Source organism: Aphis gossypii, chromosome 1 (assembly GCF_020184175.1).
Source record: "Aphis gossypii isolate Hap1 chromosome 1, ASM2018417v2, whole genome shotgun sequence".
In the NCBI taxonomy this organism is placed as follows: domain Eukaryota; kingdom Metazoa; phylum Arthropoda; class Insecta; order Hemiptera; family Aphididae; genus Aphis; species Aphis gossypii.
Window position 1 is genome coordinate 26,868,240 of NC_065530.1, and position 27,687 is coordinate 26,895,926.

A 27,687-nucleotide genomic window follows, 5' to 3' on the forward strand; every position below is an offset into this window, starting at 1 on the left:
AATTTGTTGTTAAATTTAATAAAACTTTTATTGATACTATTATTTAACTGCGATTTTTCTTCGTTTCTTTTATGTTGTTTTCATATAAATCTATATGTCTTCTATATACGTTATGTACATATATATATATAATATATGTATTGCTACTTGCCTCTCCAAAATGTGTCTTTGTCAGTGTTTGGACGACACCCAGGTATTCCCGGGGAATTTCTGGTGGTAACTGGCAAAGCGTGTCGTCGGACCTGGTCAGTGGACAAGTGGACGCGTTGCTGGCACCTCCTCCACGACTGCTGCTCGATCTAGATGATGTGGGTGGTGGAGACCGAGGTGGCGGAGGGACATTTACCTACGGAAAATCTTAGTGTGAGGAAAACCAAAATACTTTCCAATGGATTAAAATAATATCGCTTAATATCATTTATACTATATATTAAGTGGTTATCAGTGGCATGCGAGTGAAATTTCAACACTCCACAGTAATAGCAAATAACTTTCTATCTTAACTGATTAGTATAATAATAAAGTAATAAACAATAATTTAAATTCACGAATCGTTAATTTATGATTATATACATCTTTTCTTTGTACTTTCGGCGTTAAATACAATCTAATAAAAAATACTTTTAAGATATTACACGTAAATATAAACAACTGACATTTATTTAATATTTAATTATTTTTATATTTTTTTTTAGTAGACTAAAACCTATTTTGTAAATATTAATTGCTCATATAAAACCGTAATATTACACTTAATATTATCAAAACTTTTTACTATACACACTTAATTGTATACTGAAAATATAAATTTTTCTTAGGTATTTTATTTTAATTATGAAATACCTTATTATTAATTAAACAATAAACGCTCATAAATGAACTTTAAAATAAATAAATGTTTACTACTTTAATGAATAATTTTTTGAATTTTGAAAAATATTTACATAAAAGTATTTGATTTTAAAATACAAATATGTTTAAGAAAATATTTAAAATATTTTCTAAGTATTGGTAAAATGTACCTCGTCTGGCCCATATAATACTCATATTATTATAATTTATAATTTGTTAATTTGTATTTTATTTACTCGAACACATAAATAACTTACTTCTATTTGTTAAACAAAGTATAATAAAGAACTAACAAAATATTATTTATATATTTAAATTAAATAAAGAATTTACCTTTAAGTTTAAATTTAGACTTGAACTTTTTGGTGGAGTAATTAATAGATACTCCTATATTTAGTTCAAATTTCCATAAAACAATTTAATATAACTACAAAAATCATAAAAAAATTAGAAACAATTTTTCATACTCTCAGAGATCAGAAAATATGATAGAAAATGTATATTTTATAAAAAACGTATATTATAAATGTATCTGGATAACTTAAGTATAGTTCGAACCTGTGGTTTTACCATGTATTTTAGAATCTTTTTTTTTACCATATTCTAGTAATAAAAAATATAGCCTCCTTTTGATGTATGGTTGTATGTGCATTTTAAATTTTTTTACGTCACACATAAATATACGTTTTTACAGTATTATCTATGTAGTCAAAATAGCCACGTTACTGCATTATCGCCTACGGTCCATTATATTGTATGATTTTGATTGCAAATTAGATAATTTGCATAATAACAATAGTAAAAAAACAATAGTTTTTTAATTGTTTATCAAAAAATAATTATTAATAAAATATTAGCCAAGTAAAAAAAGTAATAACAATAATTAATAAATATATTATATTTACTTTTGTACGTATTTTTAACAAAAAAATCCAATTATATTATTTAGATAAAAACTAATTTATTTTAGTCCACACAAAAATTCATATTCTCATCTTCATCGGTATTTAGATAATTGTGTATTAAGGTATTTTTATCTTATCTACATATATTTTTTTGTTATCTGGACTAAACACTGTTTATATTACATGAGTATAAACACCCGTTTAAGTGCAAGGACGTCCAGGAATTCAGTTGGCCAAACATGGTTTTTGAGATAACCTTATAGTGTTAGTATGTTTATGTAAATTGTGTTTGTTAATTATGTTAGAAATTAAAGTAAAACCTTTAACAATGCATACACCATACACTCATACTGTATAAATATTATTATTTATTAACAAATATAATATTATATACCTACTTCAAAGTTCAAACTATACCTATGTTATTCAAAACAGAAATTGATGGATGACGTGTATTGATATAATGGAATTTGAATGTGAGTAAGTCGAATTAAGTACCATCGGCTAGCCGGTGAATAATATTCCAAAATAACATCGAACGTCCGTAATTTTCCTATAAACGTTCAAGTTCTAACGACCGTTATTAAACGCACGTAGGTACTGTGTATACTCTCGGCGTTTTGTTTGTACAGTTAAGAGGTGTTTTTTTATTTTTATTTTATGATTATTTCATTTGGACACTATGTGTAGAAAAACCTTTAGAGTTTGTAAATATAACTGTAGAATACAAATCTCGTTTCGTTATTACTTTTTTTTTTTTTACAACGAACATCTATGTTTCACATACATGCATTCGAGTAAACAAAACTATAAACTTTTTAGAAACGCTTTTTATCCAAACTAGCGGTCAATATGTGCATAACGTGAGTTGTGTATACGTATTATCGTGTACAAAATATCACCATTCCCGTACAGCTGATTAAACATTAACACACGCACACACACACATATATATATATATATATATATGTATTATTTTTGTTTTCATATCGTAAAACACGGATTCAATTATCGGGTAATATTGGTCGGATCTTCTCGTCCGCAATACTATTAATTTTTAATTGGAACTCTTTAAAAATATATAATTCTATTGACAATAAACAATTCATAAGTAGTTTCTGAGAATAAATAAATTAGTAAACTATATAATCTTCGATTTTATAGATTCCCATCATCTTATATATTTTAAAATTTAAAACGATATCACGTCCCATATAATCATTAAAGTATAAAGTTTATATGAGTACTTTACTTTTTCTAAAATGTACCTACTTACTTGAAAAGATTATTAAAAGCCAAAATGAATTGAAATTATAAATATTTTTATTGATAAAATTTAATTATAAACTATACCCTAGAAACTATTCTTAGAGTGATATTTCAGATATTGTAGAACGACATAAATAGGCTTTAATACCATGTATTACTATATTAAATAACTTTGCTTTTATTTTTTATCTTTTAAAACACTGGAGTTCATAAACCGAAAAACTATGTGACGTACAAAGTGGGCGGCAAAACACGGTAACACTTTAAATACATATAATTAATTAATTATTTTTATATTTATCAATAAACGCACAGTTAGTGTTATATTGTTCTACTGGCCAGGTAGTAGACCTGGTAGTCGACGATAACGCCAGTCACCTATACGAAGTACATACACATGCAGTCCTTGTGCAGTATGGTCTGGCCAAGGCGCCTGACACTGTACCATGACAATCAGAATATCGAATAACTCATTATCATAATCGTCCTAACTTCTCTCTCCCTCATTTCTCTGGGATGTCTCTGTCGTTCGCCGAATTATTCGCTTTATTGGCGAACAATTAATACGAAGCTCAATACATATGATAGCAACGATCATTCCTTTTCAATACGCGGTCCTATCACGATGAAGGAGTAAGTAGCAGCAGGACCTATCGTTTAACCTCGGACGGCAAACTTGAATGCGCAGTAATGACGCAGTCTATTACGAGATGTATCCTAATTCCTAAATTCCTAATGATTCTCATCCTGGACGATATTCTTACGGTTTTATTTACGTATATTATTAGGTATATACGTATTTTATTGTCATTATCGACATGCCGGTAACGCTAGACTCCAGCAGCTAGAGAAACCGACGAAGGCCAATATACTTATGTTTTTAATTTTTAATTAATCGGACGAGAAATAGTTTTTGTATCCTCGTCAGTACTATTTTCCTGTGTATTATTATTATATGTTTTCATATATATATATTTAGCCGTGTTTTACGCCAGTATGAACCCATATAACCTTTCTTGGATATAATCTATCTGTTTACATTCAATATTCTCAATTTTCTATACGCCTACCTTCTTGTGGAATGAGTTTTTGTTATTATTTTTATTATTAAAAAGAAAAATTCTTTAAGTTCCGGATTTTCAACCTCTGCTACGGGTTGGCGACCCTTAAAAATTTCTATAGGATTTATATCGTTAAATGACACTCCACGCCAAACATAAAACCTATACTCAAGCAATATGTCACAAATATTGTAAATAAATATTACAATAAATATATAATCAAGTCGATAGATACATTTTAAAAAATGTACTATTCATAATATTAATAACGAATTAGGTTATAATGCATTTAAAATATTAAAAACGAATTAAAAAAAAAAAAAATGTTTTATATAATAGTGTTAATAAAAAAAAATCGAATTCAAAGTAAAAGAGAAAATTGTCTGGGATTTATTCTATCGTTTTTCTTGAATTATTTTCTGCGGAATCACGATCGGTCGCGCAAATGCTGTATAAATACGAATAAGTTTCCAGCACCATTGCGTTTGGAAAACAAACAAATATTCTGCAGAAAAAATGGAGTTGTAAAAAGACATAAAAAAAAAAAATAAATAAATAAGGATAATACAAAATTGCGTTCGTGTAATTATTTGAAAAATATTGTCCCGGTGGTCGTCTCTTCGTTATCAGTGGAATGAAATAAATTTGTAATAAAACACACACATCCGGTCGGAAACGAATAACTACGATACGCAACGTATACGATTTATATAAAATTACAAAGTAATAGCAAGAACCCTATTGTAATCGTTATTTTTTTTATTATTATTATTATTATTCGTGATCAAGATCGACCAATTAAGGTGCGTAAGAGGGGTTGGAGACACTTAACACTCAAATGGGTCATAATGCCGTGTGTACGTTCTTTGAACATTGAATACGAATATTATGTATTATATAAGAGGGCAGCGGCGTGCACTTATCGCGTGCCACTCGCGATTTATATTCATAATAATCGTTTATAACATGAATTATGCGACTAAACTCTTAAAACATACGCGTAATTAGAATTGCATCTAATTAACTATGGTTTTTTCACTTTTTGAATACGAGTAGTTTCCTCTACGTTTACCGCATATTCACGGTTTTATTGTTTTAAATAATTATTATTCCATTATTTTGCGGTTTTAAAAATGTAAAACTAAAATATCGATACCACTTGCCGCTTATTAATTTTTAATTTAACAACAATAATATATTAATTGGGATTCGAATTGCACTTATCATCACATGAATATATGTAAGATCGACCATCATCATGATTTTCAGCAAATCAAAATTAAAAAGCCACAGATGTTAAATCTGCTAATTACTTGCTATTTTACTTACAATACATCAAAAAAAGTAATTTTTAATTATTATTGCATGTTTAATAATTTTCCTTGATATTAAAATGATGACTTTGAAAATAATCAAATTACATAATATTATTTGTACATAGTATTCCCTTAAAGTGTATGTATTTTTATTATTTTATTTCTTTATTATGTATCCATCTGTTTTTGTCCCCCTTTCTCACTGCCCGTCTGACTATCTCTTTATTTTTTCATTTTTTCCCCTATATATACAATACTGAACGGTAAATTACATTCAATGGAGACGAGAGGGTAAGCGTTTTGGAGTGTCAAATTCTAAATCTGATAATGGCGGTGGAGGCAACAGTGAATGTTTGCGTTAACCGTTCGTTTTCGATTATTCGAATTATCCGGTACAATATTGACAACGCACCATGGGCAATATTAGATTACACGAGGCCATTAGCTTGTGCCGACCCTATATTCTCTCTGTATATTTCGGTCAGTGTACACACGCGCGTGCGCTTGTGTAATAACAGAGTGTGACATGAATATAGCGTTAGGACTCGAATGGGGAAGGAGAAATCGTAACCGTATAATAATACTACGTAGTATAGTATACTGCTTACGACCCGGAAAATGACTAAACCTTCATCCTAATGTCCTACAACTGACGTAAAAAACACACACACACACGCAACCATATAATATATATATATATATATATATACAGTACACAACGATCCTCACCACCGAATGTTAATAGGAAAATATTGTCTTTGTGACGATGGCTTAACCGGAATCTTGATTGATATCCATCGAAATTGCGTTTGCCCTCACACACAAATACGCACACACACACACACATACACACAAATACGTATACGTCGCTTACACAGCGTATACAGCTGTGCTGTACTGACGGTCAGATTTGGGTCGATAGACGGACTTGGAGAGGAATCCTTTCCAGGGACCTCTATATAAGCGTAATGTATATATTGTTCGTAGAATATATTGGTATTCATTATCCTGTCTCGCGGCCATAATATAATAATATAATAAATTAGTTGATACGAAAATTTCCACGTAAAACCGGAAATCGTTCATATGCAATACAAGTAAAACGTTATCATTATTATTATTTTTAATATCCGGACGTTTGCGCTTCATAAAGATACGCGAGTAAACCCGTATTTTGTCTAAGGACTTCAATATCGTCCCAGCTCTAAATAAGCAATAACTCTAAATAGTTCATATGTCGTGCGATCTGATTATTTTTCAAGCGGAGAGACGCAAGAATACGTGAACCGCGAATAATGTTAAAATATTGAATTCAGAAAAACGATGGTATTTTTATACGGTTTGCAAACGCGGCAATAATTTTTAGTCACGTCGTGTCTGGCGGGGTGGAGGGAAAACACATATATAATATTTTAAACAGAGGTCTCATTATTTGGGGTCCCGGGGCACTAATGCGTTCTGTTAAATCCGGCCCCGGGGACACGAGCTATTTGTCAACGCGTCGGTATAATACATGCACCGGTGTTTATTATTTCGCGTTCGTTCGGATGACCGGTCGATCCGGTGAGATAATAATATTATTATTATTATCATCGCGGTGTATTTGCGCCTGTGTCGATATTATTGAGACCTTGACGGAAAATTACAATAACTCTGATAAAACGACCAGTTTATAATTATGTATACTATATATAATAGCAATAACAAATACGATATAATAATGATAATAATATGTTTACTTGGCAAATATCCGATGCGGCGTAATACTTTTCCAGCGTCTGGTGATGGCGCGGCAACGTGCCATCGTGTACGGACATCTGACTTTTGTGCAGTGTTAACGTTTTGGACGCCGACCGCCGAACGTGTGGGATGGCGTATTCTTCCTGGGCGACGATGTCTCGAACATCTGTAAGACATTTTTCGATATAATAATATTACCTTTTGACTATAATATCGAAAATCCCATTCGATAACGCGTAGTATCTATATTAAATATCAATGTTTTGCCCCATGTCAGTTAGTTAAAAAAAAAATTACTCTTGTGGATTGTGTTGGACGGCGATAATAAATTATATAAGGGCGGAATTTTATAGGATATAGGTAATTGGCACAGGGCAGCGAAAAACTTAGCACCGGCACTGTAGCCAGTAATCAAATCACAGTGATAAGGACAGCACTTATCTCCTACACACTCAATACCGGTTTGCTGGTGAAAAGATGACTCGAATTTTAGTCAATAATTATATGTTTTTTTAATTTAAGTTTTAAATACATATTATATTTTAATCAAAATAAATTATGATTTTATTAAATTACTTTAATATTTTAGTGAAACGAAAATGCTAATTTTTTTATAATAATATAATTTACTCAGCTAATGATGTCTATAAACGTCGAATTTCTAAAAAGTATTTGATTTAAAATCAATTCACTTATGAAAAACTATATCAATTTCAATAAAGCTTACATTGTTCGTAAACAATATATTTTAGGAGTATTAAATTATGTGATAAATTATTGTACAAAAGCTCGTAATAAATCTTAATTTTGATGCGAAAGTTGCAACTACTTATACTTTTACCAGGAATCGTGGTAGTAAAATTAATTAAATCGCCAATAGAATCTCTCGCTCTCACTCTCGCTGTCTCTTTCTCTTTCTCTCTCTATTTATATAAAATCTTGAGTTCGATTTTTTTTTTTTTTTTTTTTTTAGTAAAAATTATTAAAACTAAAGAATATTAATAATACATATATATATTTCACAAATTATTATTAACAATATTTGTGTCGGTTCAGTGAAGAATTTTTTTATTTCATAAAACAATTACGTTTCATAAATTCTTTGTGATAAACTGTACAGTTGTTAAGCGCTGTACAACTGTATGCGTCACGTATTGTACTGTGTATACATGAAGTTTGAATAAATGCAAACAAAAAAAAAAAAAAAAAAAAAAAATACCATCCAATACGATATAGTTGAGGAACGTTAAAATTTTTATTAAAATCCAAGTCACTTTGCCGTCACTACTACGACGTTGCTTTGGTGACTATCGTAGGCCAGAGAAACTATACCAGCTTCTAGAATCGGCATGCATAATAATATAGTATATTTTTTTCCGACTGAAAAATGTGTGCATAACAATTTTAATGAAATTTATTTCTACCCCCCTTACACGCTTTATCCACCTAATCACGATACATTTCCCTGCGCAAACTGTATGGGTGCAATGTAAAAAAATAATAATAAATAAAAATAAACTACTCAGTCTTTATTGCGTTCCGGTGCTCGAGCAATATCAATAACAACTACTACTGTTATTATACCGGAATCGCGCGAGTTCGTATTGACCATTTTCCCCGACGACAATATTGTCTTTTGTATATAATATTATATGTAGATACCGTGTTTATATATACACGCGTATTATATACATATAGAAAAAGGAATATGCCATGACCTAACCATCAGCTATGTAATATTTTATATTGTATACATATATCCTCTACATAGCGTATCTATCTGGCGCAAAACGAGAAAAAAAATAACCCACACCCATGGGGATGAAAATGCTGATTTCAGGCACGAGGTGTATTTGCGATTTTTTTCTGGAAACGGTCCAAAACGATTTCACACGTTTTTATTTCGCTCTCGGGTGACATTATAAAATACACACACACATATATATAATAATATATACTATACAGTAAATAGTATATAGGTATAATAGGAATATAATATAATATATCTATAAAGATAGTAAACTAATATACCTACTCAGAGCGCACGATAAATTTTTAACCTGTAGGCCTGTATAATACAGTATACGTATACGTATATAGTTATTATATTTATGTGTATATGCGATAATTATATGTACCGAATAAAGTGAATTAATCGTTTAACATTTTTTTTTTTCACAGTTCTTATAACAGTAGTGCAATATTTTGTTTTACTATTAGGTATGTATCTTAAGTTACCGGATAATAATTTTCAAATGTATAATTAATATATAAAAATTAATCGAGTAAGTGTAATATTTCTGAAATTCATTTATACGCTAAAAATATTTGAGCGTTCATACCACTCCAATATTATATCCAATAAACAGTAAGTCTTAAAAAAAAAAATATGATAGATTATTGGTTCTGAGTTTGAGATTCATTAAGAGTTTACGGTTGCATTTCTTCGTCATGACTACCGTCAGGCAGTATAAATTACTATATAATAATATGCATTATTATGGATAAATGTACCTTACCCCACCCTGTACCTCACGCACTTACCCGTGTAATCGGGACTTAAGAGCACCGATGGCCGGCGTGCCACACCGTACGGCCTTTGATAATTGCTATTGCTCTTGTCCGAGTCGTCGTCCAAGTCTACTTGACCGTATACGTGTCCATTGGCGTTCACTCGCACCGGTAGTTCCTGCAAAAATAATAATTTACGTATAAAATTAACATCATTATACATTTACAACATCATCATACACACAACACACCGTTATTATTTACGCAGATATTATTGTTATTATTATTAATTATTATTATTATTATTAATGATTATTATACTGTGTAAGTTTTTTTCGCTTTTACAAACAGTGTCATTGCCATAATATAACTATTCATGGATTATAATATTTTACACAAATTATTTTTATGTTTCAAATGACCATCGATAAACATGACTATTATTTACAAATACAAAATTGTAAATAAAAAAAATCAAGCGGGGACAATTCAGGTTTTTTTTTTTATTTGAATGGGTAACTTTAATTATTGTTATTATGTAATATTAAATGCTTTCATTCGTATTTCCGTTCACAAAATCTAAAAATACATAATTTGTTTGATAATTTCTCAACTTAAGATTCGATAAGTTAGGTAATTGAGAATTAAAAAAGTAAGATAATATGAAAAAAATTCAGTATAGTATGTCTTGTTTTGTGTATGTGTGTATTCAAATTAAAAAAAAAAAAATTGTACAACATTAGAAAAGTCTCAAAATTATTTTTTCTGTATACTAGTTGTGCATAAATATTTTTTTAGTTTCTAGAAATAGTCAAAATTGTATATCCGGTTGTCGCGTATTAAAACTAAATAATATATTATAATATCAAGAGTGATTGTATTTTCTCAATTATTACCATTGTATAAATATTGTTTATATATTTTTATCTGTCTAATATAGATTTATTAACGGTACATAAACTTTTGAACTTACTGATAGTAGTTATTTTTTAATCATGAACATTGAAACTTAGTTAAAAGTTATTTTTAAGCTTAAAAGTTATCATCTCGTTGAATTTGTCATCGGGTCCATCCTAATTTCCACTACTGTGGTTCCAATTATTGTTGATCGAATTCAATTATAATATTATTTACATTATTATATTTACTCCTAATTCCTAAAGTCTTATAGTGATATCATTGTATTTTGTTGACATTAATTTAATTAAATTCATCTTAAATACAAATTCAAATAATAAAATCAGTTACTATTTAAGCTCTCAATCAACATTTTTTGAATTTAAAATCTTCTTGTTAAAATCAATAAAAATTATATCTCTGTATATTATTTTATGATTATGTTAATGAATGATATTTCCGATGCATAACTACTCACTATGCTTAAATATTAGTTTGATGATTAAAGCTTAAGCTTTAATGTAATTTTCCTTCGTCATATTCGTATTTTTTCTTCACAATGCATTAAAATTAAGATGTGAAAGTAAAATTATTATAAACTGACTAGTTTTTATCCACTCTAAATAGCAATCAAAAACGTAAAGACTAATACACTTAAACAATAAATATATTATTTATTATATTTTATTATTAATTTTTTATAATATATTAAAATATATTTTTTTCTTATTTTTTTTTCTCATAATACAAATTATTTTAAAAATATTTAAAGTTTGTTGACCCCCAAAGTAACGACTAGACCCAATATGCTACCGGAAACCAAGCATTTCTTTTACTATAAATCAAAACATAGAACATTGTAAAATGAATACATTTATTGCTTTACTTAGAATCTAAAATCAAACTTTGAATTTTTATATAGGTACTAATTAATTATATATAGCTATGGAATACAATATTAAGATTGCATCATTGAATAAATATAATGATGAAAAAAAAATCATAATTGATTACATTCAGATGGATCTGTAAATTTACAATTCTGAAATGTATTAAAAAAAAGTATATAAATACCTAGTACCTATATGTATTAATATAATATGATAACAATATACACCAAGACTTGATAAGTTACCGATTTTTTTTAGTGTACCGAAACTAAATTTAAACTTTTTAACTAAGTTAATTAAATGTTAATTAAAACTTTGTATACATATATGTTAGGGTTAATAAATAAACTGTCAGAAAATGTGGTTCCCTGTAAATACGAGGCAAAAAGCTGTATACCATTGTAAAACCAATACTTTCTTCACTCCACGTAAAATCTAAAAGTACATCATTTTTTAACTAAAAATCAAGTATTTCAGTCAAATTATTAAAAATATTACTGAACCAACAGTCAAAAAAAGAAAAATTATAAATGTACTGACTAATTAAATTTGTTTATAATTATAAAAAATAAAGTAAATAATGTAGTATTGATTAAGTATTACGATTCATAATTTACAGTGTATACGTTATTATCACCTTTATGGGTATTTTGTGTTTTAAATTCATTTTAAAAGATTTCAGTAGTCAGAACAGAATTAATAAAATCATAATAATATTTTAAATGGTTCTTAACAAAATATAATTAAAACAAATTGAATTTATTTCAATTTAGCAAAATTAACTATTAGAGTTTAAAATCACTACTCATATTGTTTTACAGATGTATTAATTCCGTTAAAAATTGTAACTAATAATATAATAACTAATCAACCACAAACCATTTATGCAAATGGACATGAATTTAATTCATTTGGTTATAAACAAATAAAAAATATTAAAGAATAGATCTAATAATTTTTTTTTTTTTATCATAAATCAAACTTACAATCCGTTTCCTATGAGATTTAACTAACATGAATGAGAAAATTAAGCACAATGAAATGAATGGCATAAAGAGATAATATATAGTTATAAAAAAGTTTTAAAAGATTAACTGCTTCATATCTAGAGTTGTAAAATATTATTGTTATATTTAATAATTAAATACAACTATAATATAAAAGAATATTCAAAAGTACAGATTATATTAAATAGGTTTATTGGTTACCTATAATATACATGATATGAAAATAATTAAACCATTAAACCGCATCCCGAAAAAAACGGTTAAATTTTGTTTGATTTTAAAAATGGTTTGTGCTTTGTATTTTTTTTTTTTTTCAAAACCGATTTTATAATTTATTGACAACAAATCAGCTTTTAAAACAAATACACTAAGTAATTAATAAGACACAACGTAACCACAGCGCGATGATATAATATCTAATAGCGGTTCATTTGGTTAACATATTCATAAACATTTATGTATTTATTTTATATATTATAGGTAAATATTTGTATTGTAATATTATGGATATTTTATAAAAGTAGATAGTAAAATATTTATATATAATATTATTATTAAATGTGTAACACGTAGTGTATACCCACCGGCCACCATTGGTTTATCAAGATAGTTTTAATGGGTAGTAAAATTTTATATGCACGAAAAACAGACATCGATAGATATAAAATAGATAACATATAAAATAATTCATTTTTTTTTTTTTAAGTAAATATGTTTTTTAACTATAGATTTATTTTTGATATTAAATAAAACCAGTCGATTTATATAAACAATTGGTGTTTTACACATTTCATCTTAGTCCAAACGTATTGCTAATAATGAAATGCTACTATATTATATTAGTTAAATATATAATAGTACATAGTCGTAAATATTATAATAGTTATAGCACACTTTGAACTGTTGCGTTGTACTATTTTATATTTATATTTAATATAAATTATAATTTATAATATACCAACTAACTATTAATACATGGTAGAATATAGTATAATAGGACATTTCAATGGTTTAGATCGTTTGTGGTTCCCAAATAGTGGTTACGGTGGTACAACACAATATTTCACAAAGCTAAATGCTATATATTTATAATTATATTACAGAAGACCAAAGGCAACATATTACGCACAATAGTTAATCATTCGTATGTGAAGGGTTGAGCGGTAACCCTAGATTTTGCGTAAATTCAATAATATTCAGATAAAGAATTTTATAGCTAGGTATTCACATTGATTTAATATACTTCTGATTGTCAACGAAAATGTAATAATGTATCGTTTATAATGCTAATTTAGATTTGGCTCACTTTAATAGTGGTGTATTGTGGTAGGAAGAGGTTGAAAATAAGTATCTACTCGTCTTCTGACACCATTCACCACTATAATAGTTTTCGAATTAAAATAATAATTAATACATGACTGTATTGGTGTTGTGATCTATATAATGTTATTTAATCTATGATAATGTAAAATTTAATGTTTTTTTTTTATGGGAATTTAACTCGTCTGATATATCATAATATAGTATGAATATTGTAAGAAATGGAAAATTAAAAGCTTACATGCATTGTGTACATTTATGTATTATAATAAATTATTAGAACTACCGTTTCCAAAAATTATATATGATATTGTTGATTTATAAATAATTAGAATAAAACATTTTGACACAAGTTTAAAAACTTTTGATATTTATTGAATAATTTAAGATATTTATATCAAGATCGAAAAAATATACAAGTTATTTTATACTGATTTTAATTTTTGACTTCAAATTAAGTATTTAAACTATTCGGGGTACTTTTTTGCATATTTTAACTGATTAATGTGATGTTATTTATCATAACTTAAATCGTCTGAATTGTTATAATATTTCACATAGGCCAGAAATAAACATAACAATCAATTTTGTAATCGTGTAATAATTTAATTATGTAAGGTTTTGAAATTCAAAATTATTCTGTCGATATGTACAATAGGTAGTGTCTGCGTGTTTTATCAAGTAGAAAATCTTCTCTTACCTTTAAATGATAATTTGATTATTCACACTAGTTTTAAGAAGTGTTCTGTGACTCTATAAGTTTTTTTTTTTAATAAGAATCATCAACAAACCTTACCACCATTTTTCTGTATTTCAACAAAAAGGTTAGTCGGAGAGTTTTTGAAATAATTTATGAGTCTATTACATTTATCTAAATTTTAATAAATAACAGTAGTGTTTAAGTATTACTTATTAATTTCTGTTTCAAAGATAATAATGCCTAATTAATAATTATGGTTTTAAATAAAATAAAATAAATACCAAATAATACAAAACCTTTACTAATAATAATAAAAAATAAATTTATCTACTATATTTTAGTCTAGTACTTATTATACTCGGACAAATTTTTTTAATGATTAAAATTATTAATTATTATATAATCTTTATATCAAGATAGCATCTTTAAATTTATCATCGTAGATTATTATTGTTATTACTATTTAATACATACAATTTAATTGAATGACATAATTTCAAAATAGATTAGGAAGTCAATATTTTTTTCTATTCGCCACCAAGTAATGTTCAGACTCAACTGCTACAATTAATCTTTTCAAATACCTATCTCAAACTCTTAAGTTGTACCAAAAAGGCATAAAGTATAACATTTTAATGTTATTTATATATCTTAATACTTTTACCTAATACTGTATTTTTTTCTCTACAGTGGCCGTAGTTGCCATGAATACATTTAACAAATGTTATAAGAAATTTCAAATCTCAATTTTTATTATCAGAATTAAAAAAAGGTGTTAAAATAATTTAAATAAAAAAAAAGTTCATACATAATAAACAAGAAGTTTCCATCTTAAAAAGACATTCCTTAAATAACGTAAAATATATATGTATTAAAAGATACGGTCTTTAAATATTAAAAATATTTTTAAAATAAAAAAAAAATCAGAATTTAAAGTAATTTATTATTAAAAGGGAGAAAGAAGGAGTCAGCATACCTGGTAAATCAACCTGAATATAATCAAGTTTATGACATTATTAATTACATTAACATATTTATATTGTAAACCTTAGGAGGTTCACATACGAGAGAGTTGTTCGATATGTTTTGAGAACTTAACTTGAATTTGACTAACGTATCGTACGATTATGTTCTATTTTTATATACGTAAACTTATTAGATAATTTATTAAACTTTTAAACTAAACAACATTAAGAATAATTTTTACTAAATAAAACGGTTCAAATAAAATAATAATAAAGAAACAGATCTTTGATTACGATATTATTGACACGAATAAAAGGATCGAATATTTTTGATTATACCTAGGTATTATATTGCCTTATAATTTATGATATTTCAATACCAGCTATGTTATGATAAAATAATTACAAATTAACTATATATCTGCTGTGGAAATTAATAATCAAATCATTTTGTCTATTTACTACTCAGTGTATCAAAACCATTTTATTTTTAGTATTTATTTTTGTAAGTTTCACTTTATAAAATGATAATGTTAATCCAGTACAAAAATTTCATAATGATTATTAAGCGTAACACTATATAGGAATAGTTGGCAGTTGCATACACATATCAATTATAGCTACGCATATAAAATAAATATTCGTATGCAAGTTATGCGTATTTACAGGAGTCTGATGAGTATAAATTAGATGCGTTTATGTACTTATAAAATTCATTTTTAATATCATCGTATTAATGGATTTTGAGAAAGGAGTGATAATTCAAAGTCACAGACTTCTTATTTCGCTTTTTTTTTCAAAATGTATTCGTTGACAACATTAAACCGTTTGTGTGTTGTGCATGCTTGTGTCATTTTGCAAACTTCGATCCTATTTCAATAAATGGTTTTTTATCATTCATATCTCTTTATCGTTGTATTCTGTATACGTGCAAGGCCGTAGCCAGGGGGGGGGGGTGGAACCCTACCCCCCCTGAAATTTTTTTTGATATTAGACTGAATAGTTAGAATTTCATATTTTATTACATAATATAACATATTTATACATTAACCCCCCCCCCTCCTCCCAAAAAAAATAATAAATATTTTTCTGGCTTCGGCCTTGTGTACGTGTATAATGTATATGTATATCATATTAAATATTCATGTAAATATTCATAACAAGCCATTTATTATAGACTTAAAAACTATCATTAACCTGGTTATTATTGATAGTGGCCATTAACTATTAAGTAAAATACAAGTTCGAGTAAAATAAGTGAATTTTATTGATTTACTTAAGGGGTTTATTATTCTACTAGAGTATTGTACGCATATTTATATTTTGCTCGTCATTAATATATAATATTAAGAAGTATAAAGTAGAGTGAAGAATACATATTTAATAACAAATTGATCATAATATAAGTGCTACTATAACTTGACAGGTGACATAATAGCTATTTTTTTTTATTAACAATTGCATATTATATAATATAATTATTAAAACAACATTAAAACCATGCACCTTAATTTGAATATTTATTGACTAAATGTTTTACATAAATATTTCTATAAACATGAACAAACCAAAATGGGGACTTTTAAGTAGGTACTTTAAATCTATTATCGATTGTTATGTTTGTGAACAATTCCCTAATCGCTGTAGATATAATAATTATAATCATTAATCGTAATATCATGTAGTTGGTTGCATATGTTTTTTTTATGATATAGCTTAAGTTAATGAATAATGCATATTTAATTATTTTAATTATATATTTATACATACATTTGTTTGCAAGATATATATATATATTATATATATATGTATATTAGTGTTAAAAATAAGTGTTTGTGTTACGGTAATTGTGTACTCTATCTACAAAAAATATGTTATTTTTACATTGTATTTTACTATTTTACTAACAAATATTGGTAAACTACATTTTATCGTGATATGGAAGTTTTAAAAGTTGCCCATAAAATGTTTTATGTATCAACGATTGGGCTGGCTGAATATAAAGTATACCGAAGCATATTATTTATTATTCGCATTTGAATAATTCTATGTTGATAATGGATTTCATTAATTTCGTGTCATGAATAATGCGTTTGATTTCAAGACTGAGAGTTAATGTCATGTTAAAACAATGACCCATTATGTGCATCCAGGCCATCAGTTGTTTTAAATTGTTTATGATGTTTATAACTTTTAGACATTTATGTAGTACAGTTTTAGAGTTTTGTGAACGAAAACGCATAATAATTTGACATATTTTATAGTTTGTAAATAATACATTATTGACTTTCTACTTTGAGAGATAATTAACATAGTCATGTGGAATATTCAATATTATGTAAGTACAAAAAAAAAAAAATAATATTAATAAAAGAAATGTAGTAAGCAATACTATATAATACATATTCATTTATTTTATTATTTATAATGGTACCCAATAATATAATAAAATATCTTATAATATAGGTAGGTATAGTAATAATAGTATACTTTATATAATAATAAAATAATTTTAAAAATAGAGAAATTAACCTAACCTTTAGTATAATGATGAATACTATATTATACTTCCATAGAATTTATCAATAATTATTGTAAGTGAATTATATTTTTAGTCATATCTCGTGAAATTTGTGGACGTTCATAGTATTATTATATACTTATATATTTATAAATAGACTTAGTGTGGTGTTTTTCGTGGAAAGAGCAGTAAAAACTAATTTAAAATTCCCACGTAGGCTTATAAACGGATATATTAGCTAATTAAATTTTAATGTTGCTCCTAATGCACGCGATCCCTGAAAAATCCGTTCATTACCAATTCATATAACAAATAACGGATAAAATAGCAATATCGACAAAATGATGTCTCTACAGGGCTATGAACGCACTGACATGTTTTATTAGCTACATTTATTTTGTTTTTAATTTACACTCCCACTGACCTTAATCTTATAAATTGTTGAATTAGTTATTAATGTTTATTAAATATGTGTCACTTGTTATTTCAATACTTTACTTAACCATATTATATTGGACTTGCTCATCAAACAAATATAAAATATATTATACAAGTCCTTAACTACAAGATGTGTGGTTTATGATTTTTGGTGAAGCTATACATTTATTTTATCATCTCCTTTTCCCTAAATGCATAATGCAAAAAAAGCAATAACCTTTCATTAAATATTAAATAAAAATGTCTTGTTTTTTTGTCAGTAGATAATACCACAAAAATAGAAAATAGATTGTAAAGACATTTTTATTTATTTAATATTATTGTTATTTTAATCTATCAATAGAATTTTTAAGAAAAAAATTGAATCTGTAACTAAATAATGTAATTATAAAATTGTAATAATTGTGGTTTTTTTTATTATTATTTATTATGAATATTTAAAAAACAAACAATGAATAATTAATTAAAAATTTACAATAAATAATATCTATCAACTTTAAGTTAGGCTTGAAACATTTGTAATATTTATTAAGTTGTCAAGCTATTTTAAATTTTTGAATTTACCGTCGTTAACTAATCACTTATACTTTAACGTGCTTTTACGCCATATTATTACAGTCGTTTACCGATAAACTCGTGTATCGATGTACCTAAATTGCCTATACATCACGCCGTGCAATGTAGATAGAATTTTTAAATATGATGGCATTAAGTTAGTTTATTAATGTTATTGATATGCAATATGAAAAAAAACACCATAGTAATGTTATTTAAATAGTAAACTTTAAAACCTTAAACCATAGTTGCTCAAGTTAGACCTAGAAACTTCGTACGCTCGTTCTCAGTAACTAATAATGTAGAGAAGCATACGAGTAATATAGTTTTCCTCCAAAGTAGATAATCTTTGTAAATTACGTTTTCCTAACAATTTTTTTTTTACATATAATTTTATTATGTTGGGTGGTAAGATTTATTATACATGCATTATAAATATATTTTATCTTTTATGGATTATTAAAATTAATAAAGAAAAAATAACGTAAGTATAGGTATAGCTATTTTTTTTTAAATTAGAACTTTCAAATTAAAAAAAAATAAAGAAGCAAAAAAACAAAAACTAATAATAATAATTTTAAACAAAAAATATAGTGTTTTCAATTAGTATAACAATTTTTTGAACACTTATAATTATATGTGAATAAATAATAAATATAATATATCTATATATACATTTAATTACATGAAAAATATATCTATGCACGAGAACAGAGTACACATACAGTAATAATTTAATACCACTACCTATATTTATATACACTGTTCATAATACTATTATTACGATAAAATATATGTATTAATAACAAACAAATTAATTACAGGTAGTCATAATATAATTTGTGTTATTTTTTTTTTCTACACGATAACGACTGCGGCGAGTAAAATATTTTGCACGGATCCAATAATACGCGCGAGGCCACCAATGTTTATAATTTATACTATTCGATATAGCTACTGCGTGCCTTTTCGCTATGCATAATTTAGATATCCGCATACGAAGAGATATTTAGTAGAGTGATTAAAAGTTTTCATAAAACAAACGAAAAACGAGTAGTAAATATTATTTTATGGTCAGAAATCAATATTCGTGTTTGTATATACTATTTTGGATTGGTCAAGAAAGCAGAAGTGTTTATACTTGATCATATCTAAGTACATATTACCGCATATATAGGTAAGTCTATTCATAATGTACCTCGACAGTGATCAGTTTTTATTGAATGGCTCTATCCGTCTGTCATTCCTATCGAGTCAACCATTTGTACGCTTTTCGTGTAATTAAACCTAGCCCATGCGCATGATTCGACCCCTTAATGCGAATGGATGAGTATAATTTATTATAATGTACAGGATGAACTAGCACGTTATTACACAAATCTAATATTTAGTAAGTCCGTAGGATATAATATGATGTTGGCTACTAAAGTAGATTTCCCTCTATATAATATAATCTACATAAATACATTATACTTCCTATACGCTATTGTCATAAATAATATATGAGCATAAACATTGATATGCATATTATTTAGTTTTTATGTACATAATAACAATCAAAAATTACAATAATTATTATACTAGTACATATTAAAAAATGTAAAACTAAAAAAAAAAGTAATTTTATAACACCTACAATGCTAATGTAATTTACGTTAAAAGAACAGTTGCCTTATACGTATATACATACATAATAAAAATATAAACTTTATGCATCTACAAAACAAACCTTATAACAATAAAATCATTATACATATTTCATTATTCATATTATATATTATTATGTTGTGCATTGTTGTTTATATCGGACGTTTGATATTGAAATATTTCACCGTAAGCCTTTAATAATATTATATGTGTCCGCGGCATAGTGTTACGACACAAAGCGCTCGAAAGGCGCCGATGTAGAACAACGACAAAGTCACCTATACCTACGCGTAATGAGGATACGCGACATCGCGGACTTTTGGCGGCGCTCGTTGGCGCAACGACCGCCAGCGCATAATTTATAGGAAAACGGCACGGCGATATTTCACCCCGCGATATCCCTGCAGGGACTCTCGGCCGGAGCTCAGTGGCGGACACTCTGCGTATATATAATGAGATCGGGCTATTCGATACGTGGGCGAGGTAGGTAACGAGTAACCGAAGCCGACGCCGCCGCCGCCGCCACTGACACCGGAAGGCGGTGGGTCTACTCTGTGCCGCGACGATACCCCCGGGAAAACGTCGACAGCCAGGTACCTACCCTAATTACTTTACGCCACTGCGTTCGACCACCACCGTCGTGTAATATGGCCTTATAGGTGTGCTGACTGCTGCGCAAGTTGCATGTCCGCCCCGGTTAGGCCCGCGGAGGAGTATATTATATTATTAGATTGTTGGGACGGGGCCAGCTTCTCGAGCGTTTGCTAGAACGTCTCGGACATAACCTAGAATATAAGCTGGCTGATAACACCAGGAGGAAATATGGTCCTGGATAATCTGCAGGCACGTATCGTTCACATTGCAGTACAGGATGTATTGCGATCCGAGTGCGGAGTGTTATGTTTTTTTACATTTTTCCAAGACGTCTTTATTGAGATTCGTCGATACGTCGTATTGAAATTGCGGACAATTTGTACACGTCTCGCTGTTCGATTGTCGTCGTCGAGTTATTGCAAAGATTGTGTAGCCTCGTTACTTTTTATCTGTATTTGCACTTACACCTAGAATATAATCTTAGGTACGAAAAATTTCGGAAAGTTAGAAATCGTGAAATTACCAATAGAAATTAGCTAATGCGTCAACAGCGTTTTTACTCGATCGTTTTCATTTGTAAACCTAGAATATTATTTATTTATTTTTATGTTTCAATCTATTTATTAGGCAGTTTTAAATATTAACAATTTAACCAAATAGATTCCATGATTGTTCGATTTATTTCGTATAACCGGACAAAGAGTTCGTTTAATCGACCATCATTACATGCTATAAAAAAATTATTATCTATACGCAATTTTATTATATACGGCCTTACTAATAACTATATGTTCGATCCGCATAATAAAAGGTTTTATTTTATATTTTATTGCATTTATCCTGGGTTCAAAAATAATTTAATTAAACAATTACCCTCTATTTATTTCGGGGGTTGTGTAAAATCCCCTAAACTCGGATGTACAACCACAAACACGGATTATTTCAACACTATTTACGCATAAAACGGTTTCACGCGCATACGACGACGCCCTTAACTACAATGTTACAATGTTATTATAGCGATAGAAAAACTAAAAAACAGTACGTGTCGCGAGCTCCAAAGTGTTTGAAATAATTTATTTCGACAAGTACCTACCTAACCTACTTATTACTTATTCGTTTTTTCCTTTTTATAATAGGTTTGTAATTTATCGTTTGAGCGCGTCCGTTTAAGTTCTCACGCATAAGTCTGGTGAAAAATCATTATGACGTTTTCAGACGTTCATCTAAGTTTCAAAACACATATAATAGTGTATATTTCCAATTCTAAGACGACACGTCATCACTTAGACAATTATAATAACACTACGCTAATACTCTCGAATACTGTTACATACCATGGTGACAACATTAATGCAGTTATTTTTACTTCTGCACTCTTTTAATTTTACTGGGGACACTTAAAAATAACCCTTATTTAAGGTTAGGTTATAACTGTTTATACTTGTGGTAGTGAAACGTGGTAAATTCTCTCGATTTTCGAAACTAGTTAACTCTTCAGACGGTAAACTCTACCGGGTCAACAATGTGCTATGGTATGGTATGTTTTTTTTTTTTTTTTTAATTAATCGCCTGTTGCACTTCGCGATATGACGTTCGGCACTTACCGTCAAGTGTATGGCCGGTGGCAGGTGTGGTTTATCATCCGTACAGTCTTGGAACGACGAGCTCCGACTCTGGCGTGACACTTGCTGGATCAGCCGACGTCGCCGGACCATCACGAATGCCACTGACGCGCCGGCCAGTACGGTGGCCGCCGATAACGCGCCCACAAGTAGACTTACCAGACGGTGACCACCACTGCCGGTCACACCGTCTTCCCTGTTTTTTGTGTGTTGAGGTAAACCTGGAAAAAACAAACAAGAATATTATTTAATAACGTAAATAGGAAAAAATAAGGAAAAAATGCATTTAAATATTATAAAAACTAAGTGGGTAGGTACGCCTAACGTACAAAATATTATATGACATTATAACATAACTTTATATTTATGTGCCGTCTCGATAATAAATATGCGATTGCAACACACAATGTATTATCGAGTTGTATATACCATTGCCCATGGAGAAACGATAAGCTACGAGTACAAATATAAATAAGTAATAATATATGTCTACGTACTATTGCGTATGGGATATTTATAAATAATGCATAACCACTGTAGTAGTAGGTATAGTCTCGGAGGAACGCGGAATGAAAATATATTAATATTATTGTAAATACGAAATGCCTATTCCATTTAAAAATGTAAATATTTAGATATAATCAATACATCATACAGGTACTTTACATGGAATGTAGGTATTTCGTAATAATAAAAGCTTTTGAAATTCCTCAACGTATTATGATAAACACTAGGAACATAGGATCTAGGATTCGTTTAGTATAATATGTTCTAAACTGAATTACTTATACGTTCCCGGAATAGGGGTTGGGTTACTATTGCGTTTTACGACGTAATATACAATAAAATTTACCCTCTATAGTTGATCGCTGTGACTGTATGGTATATCAAAAGTGTCTAAACTAAACAGTGTTTTATATATTAATAATCTAAAATATCAATTATTATGTTTCAAAATGTAAGTAATGTAGGTGCTTTTATTGAGTGCACAAGGCTTATGGTACCTATTTAAATATTTACTCGAACAATGACATCCAAACACCAGTGGAATTTGGTTATTAGTAGTAACTATTAAGTACAGATAATTCTAATGTACTGACAATTCACACATATTTATTATGATTGTGGAACTTCAATTTTTTTTTTTTTTTTAATAATTGGTATTGACTTAAAAGTTTATAACAATAATATGATTTAAATGTAAGCTATTTTAATAATTTAAATAAATAATATAATATAATATAAATTATTGTTTTTGTCAAAGATTATTTAAATCGATACGTATATAGCTACTGTTATTATTAATAAAAGAGGACGAGAGACAATCCCACGTTTTCCTATTACAAAATGGTGTTGTTGTTTTTTATAGTTAAAAAATATATTACACACAAATAATTCAGTGGGTTGTTGGCACAATTGCTTCAATGCATTATTAAATTCAGCTCATCCATCTAATTAGATTTTTATGAACGCGTTGAAAAAAGAAAATAATACCTGTATAAACCTTTTTTTTTTTTTTAAAGTCGAACAGTTGCTTCTTTTTAGAATAGTATTACTAAATAAAAAAAATATAAAGATTTCGGGATTCAAATTAAATTTAACTTCAACATTTCACCCTAATACAATAATTTAAGCTTTCCACCTTAGTATTTTAAAACTGTTTGACTGTCAGACCTATTCGGTAGTACGGTTGCGTAATATCCGGGATGCGCATACCTCTTTGACCATATTATGAATGAGCGTATCCAGCAAATGTTTCTACATAGCGTTTCTTTCATTCTACGCATTCTATGCTCATAAAATGACTGCATACTAGTAAGCCAAGTGCCGAGTTTATCCAGTTTCGTGGATAGCCGCCTTGTGATTAACAGTCAATTCCTTTCAAAACTGTTGTCTAATTCTATTGATTCCCCTAAACTACTTGCTGAAGTAACTCAGAGCTCCTACACGACCAACTATATAAATTGCTTCATTTATTTTCTTTATATCTTTTACTAACTGTCTGTCGAATTATCCTTTTATTTAACCTATTCTTTTAATCGATTTTTAAGTATTGCCAATGGAATCCATCATTTTTTATCTATTTTTTTTTTTTTTGATTTCATTTAACCATGTGTTTATTATAGTTCTATTGAATTTTATGGTATAAGCATGTTTGTACATATTATAACATATATTCACTATTGTTTCATGTTTATTTATTTAGTGTAGTGGGAAGCAGCATTTGATTAAGACATTTTCAATAAATAAATATGCAACTTTATTAACAAGGGATATAGTTATTAATTTTCAGTTTCAAATTTAATTTAATTTTTATTTTCATTTATCTATAACAAATTGTGGTTTAAAATGCATAGTTATTGATATTGTTAAATAACTTTTACGAGGTTTAATATTTATTTTAGAATTCGATTATTAACATGTATAATATATATGTTTTTGAGTCAAATACAACAGTTTTTGGCGAAAATTCAATCGAATTTTTTTTTTCTGACTGTATTGTATATTATTATATTATTATTTATTATTTGTATTATTGTATTGGTAACCAAACAATAGCAAAGATAAAATTAAATGTTATAGAGTTTGATTTAACATTATAGATACCTACTTTGATTTCGTTTAGCAACTGATGCATAATATAATTATGTTACTCGACCAATTTAATTTTACAATAGGTACAGGTTTCCCCTAGTAACTGATGAATAATATAATTATACGTTACTATAGCAACAAAAAAAAAAAAAATTATAATTTTAAATATTTACTTGAGAATTTGATTATTATGCTTTTAATGAAGTATTATATTTATCATATTTAACTATTTTGACGATGTTTAATATTTAATTGAGAATATGATTATTATAATTTTAATGAAGTATTATATTTATCGTCACGCACCAAAATGACGCTAAAATTGTATTTGTGCCGTAAATATTATACCAGTGCCGTAGTTCGCACACTGATTCGGTTAATTATTCTTTATGCACAATTTTAATCAATCGAGTTTTGCTGATTAATATAATTTTAATTTTAAACAATAAAATGTATTTACTAAAAGTTTTAAGAACAAAAAAAAAAACCCGAATTCATAATAACAAATTGATTTAGAAATAAAAACAAAAAATTTTTCATAAGAATAACATAATATATCAAGTATAGTAACATTGCAACAGATTGAAAATTCTATTTAGTTATGATTGGGAATTTTTACTATTTGCATGTGTACTAGCAATAATATGTGAGACGCATGTATATATTAATATATTATACGAGAAAATTCTGAAAGCGGTATGGTGACGTTTGACTATAAACAGTATGTGAGTGGAAACAATATAATATATGTTTATGTGTGCCTGTTTGGCGATAGAGAAGAATATAGAGAAGTGAAATATATTATAATATAAAAGAAGAGATAGAGATAAACGTTTAAAATAAAAGTCGTTTTAAACCGTAAATACAGCTATAACGTTCCGAAATGTCAACCAGGTGAACTGTCCTATAAGAGTGTAAAAGGGGGTACACTGTGCACAGGGGGTTGGTTTAGCATCTCTAGCGACCCTAAAGGATAAGCTGCCGGCACATGAATCTGCTAAATTATTGCAGATCCGTTTAAATAAATGATCCGGAGATTCTGTAAAAAAAGAAAATCAGCGCTTTTGGTTAGCATGCAAATATTGTGTACTAAAGTTGAACGCTATTTTTCGATTTCCGAATAGGGACATAAGTTTCAAACGCTGATTATTATTCAGCTTGTTTATTATTATATTATTATTATTATCATTATTATTATTATTTTTGCATCGTTAGAGTTTATAGAAAAAATCGAGCGGTTTACGAAAAAAAATTTTTTTGTGAATTATGTCAATTTAAATAAAAAAAAAAAAAAAAAACAGCATGATAAAACTTGAAATTTAAGTTGTGTAATTATGCATATATATTAACATGTACGTTAGTTCATGTAAAACATAAATTAAATTTGAAATTTCTGTATTGTTGTAACTTATTTTCTATGGACTATGACATACTAATTGCTTTAGAATTTAAGAGTTTAAGACAGTATAATATTTCAAACTTAATAAATATTAAGAGTGATTTTTGTATTGATTTTTTGTCATTATTGTAGATGGAAATAAATAACAAAGACAAAATAAAAAATAATATAAAAATAAAAATGCCGCCGAAAGCTATATAGTTTTAAATGTTAATACACACATTATACATGATCATTTTGTATGCATAAAAAAAAATTACAAAGTTGTTGGTATACAATACACTTGTGTTGTATTATGTAGAATACAATAATACAACTCGGTGAATTTACTTGGTGAGTATAATATAATAAATTTAATGCGATATACATAGGTAGGTAAAAATAAAATATACTTCGCTTTATGAATAAAATGTGAGTGCATACTGCATAGGTAAAACATAATATATCTTCATTTTCTATGAATTGGTGCCGTATAAGTCTTATTAACATTTTTATAGCCAGCTTGCTTAGGACAAAACCGGAGGTTAGAAACACAACAAATACTATCTTCCGTTTAGTTGCATAATGTTTAGATGCGGCCTGGTACATGTTATAAATATTTTATATAGTTTTCTTGAGCATAACATAAAATATAAGGGAATTTTTCTGCTTGAATAATATTCCCGTACATTAAGTTTTTTCTTTCTCATTTTGCATCCATAATGTTTTCGTTTAAACCGACAAATATATAGATCTAGACGTTTTCAATGATCTGATTAATTCTTTTATGGTTTTTAGATGGTTTACTTTTGTTTACTGAATACGAATTTCATTACAACTTTCAAAAAACCTTTCATGTGTATTAGTAGTACTGATATGAATTGTGGATATTTCACGGGTT

General features: G+C 27.8%; 1 protein-coding gene across 1 annotated transcript in view; it reads right to left on the bottom strand.

The window, feature by feature from the left end:
* Positions 1-27,687, bottom strand: part of LOC114133080 (discoidin domain-containing receptor 2) — a 239,687-nt gene that overhangs the window by 13,008 nt on the left and 198,992 nt on the right. The window contains exons 10-13 of the mRNA XM_050197794.1: positions 22,796-23,034; positions 9,688-9,832; positions 7,143-7,309; positions 152-346 (exon numbers count right to left, since the gene is read on the bottom strand). Of these exons, the coding sequence (XP_050053751.1) occupies positions 152-346; positions 7,143-7,309; positions 9,688-9,832; positions 22,796-23,034 (746 nt within the window). The remainder of the gene's footprint in view (positions 1-151; positions 347-7,142; positions 7,310-9,687; positions 9,833-22,795; positions 23,035-27,687) is intronic.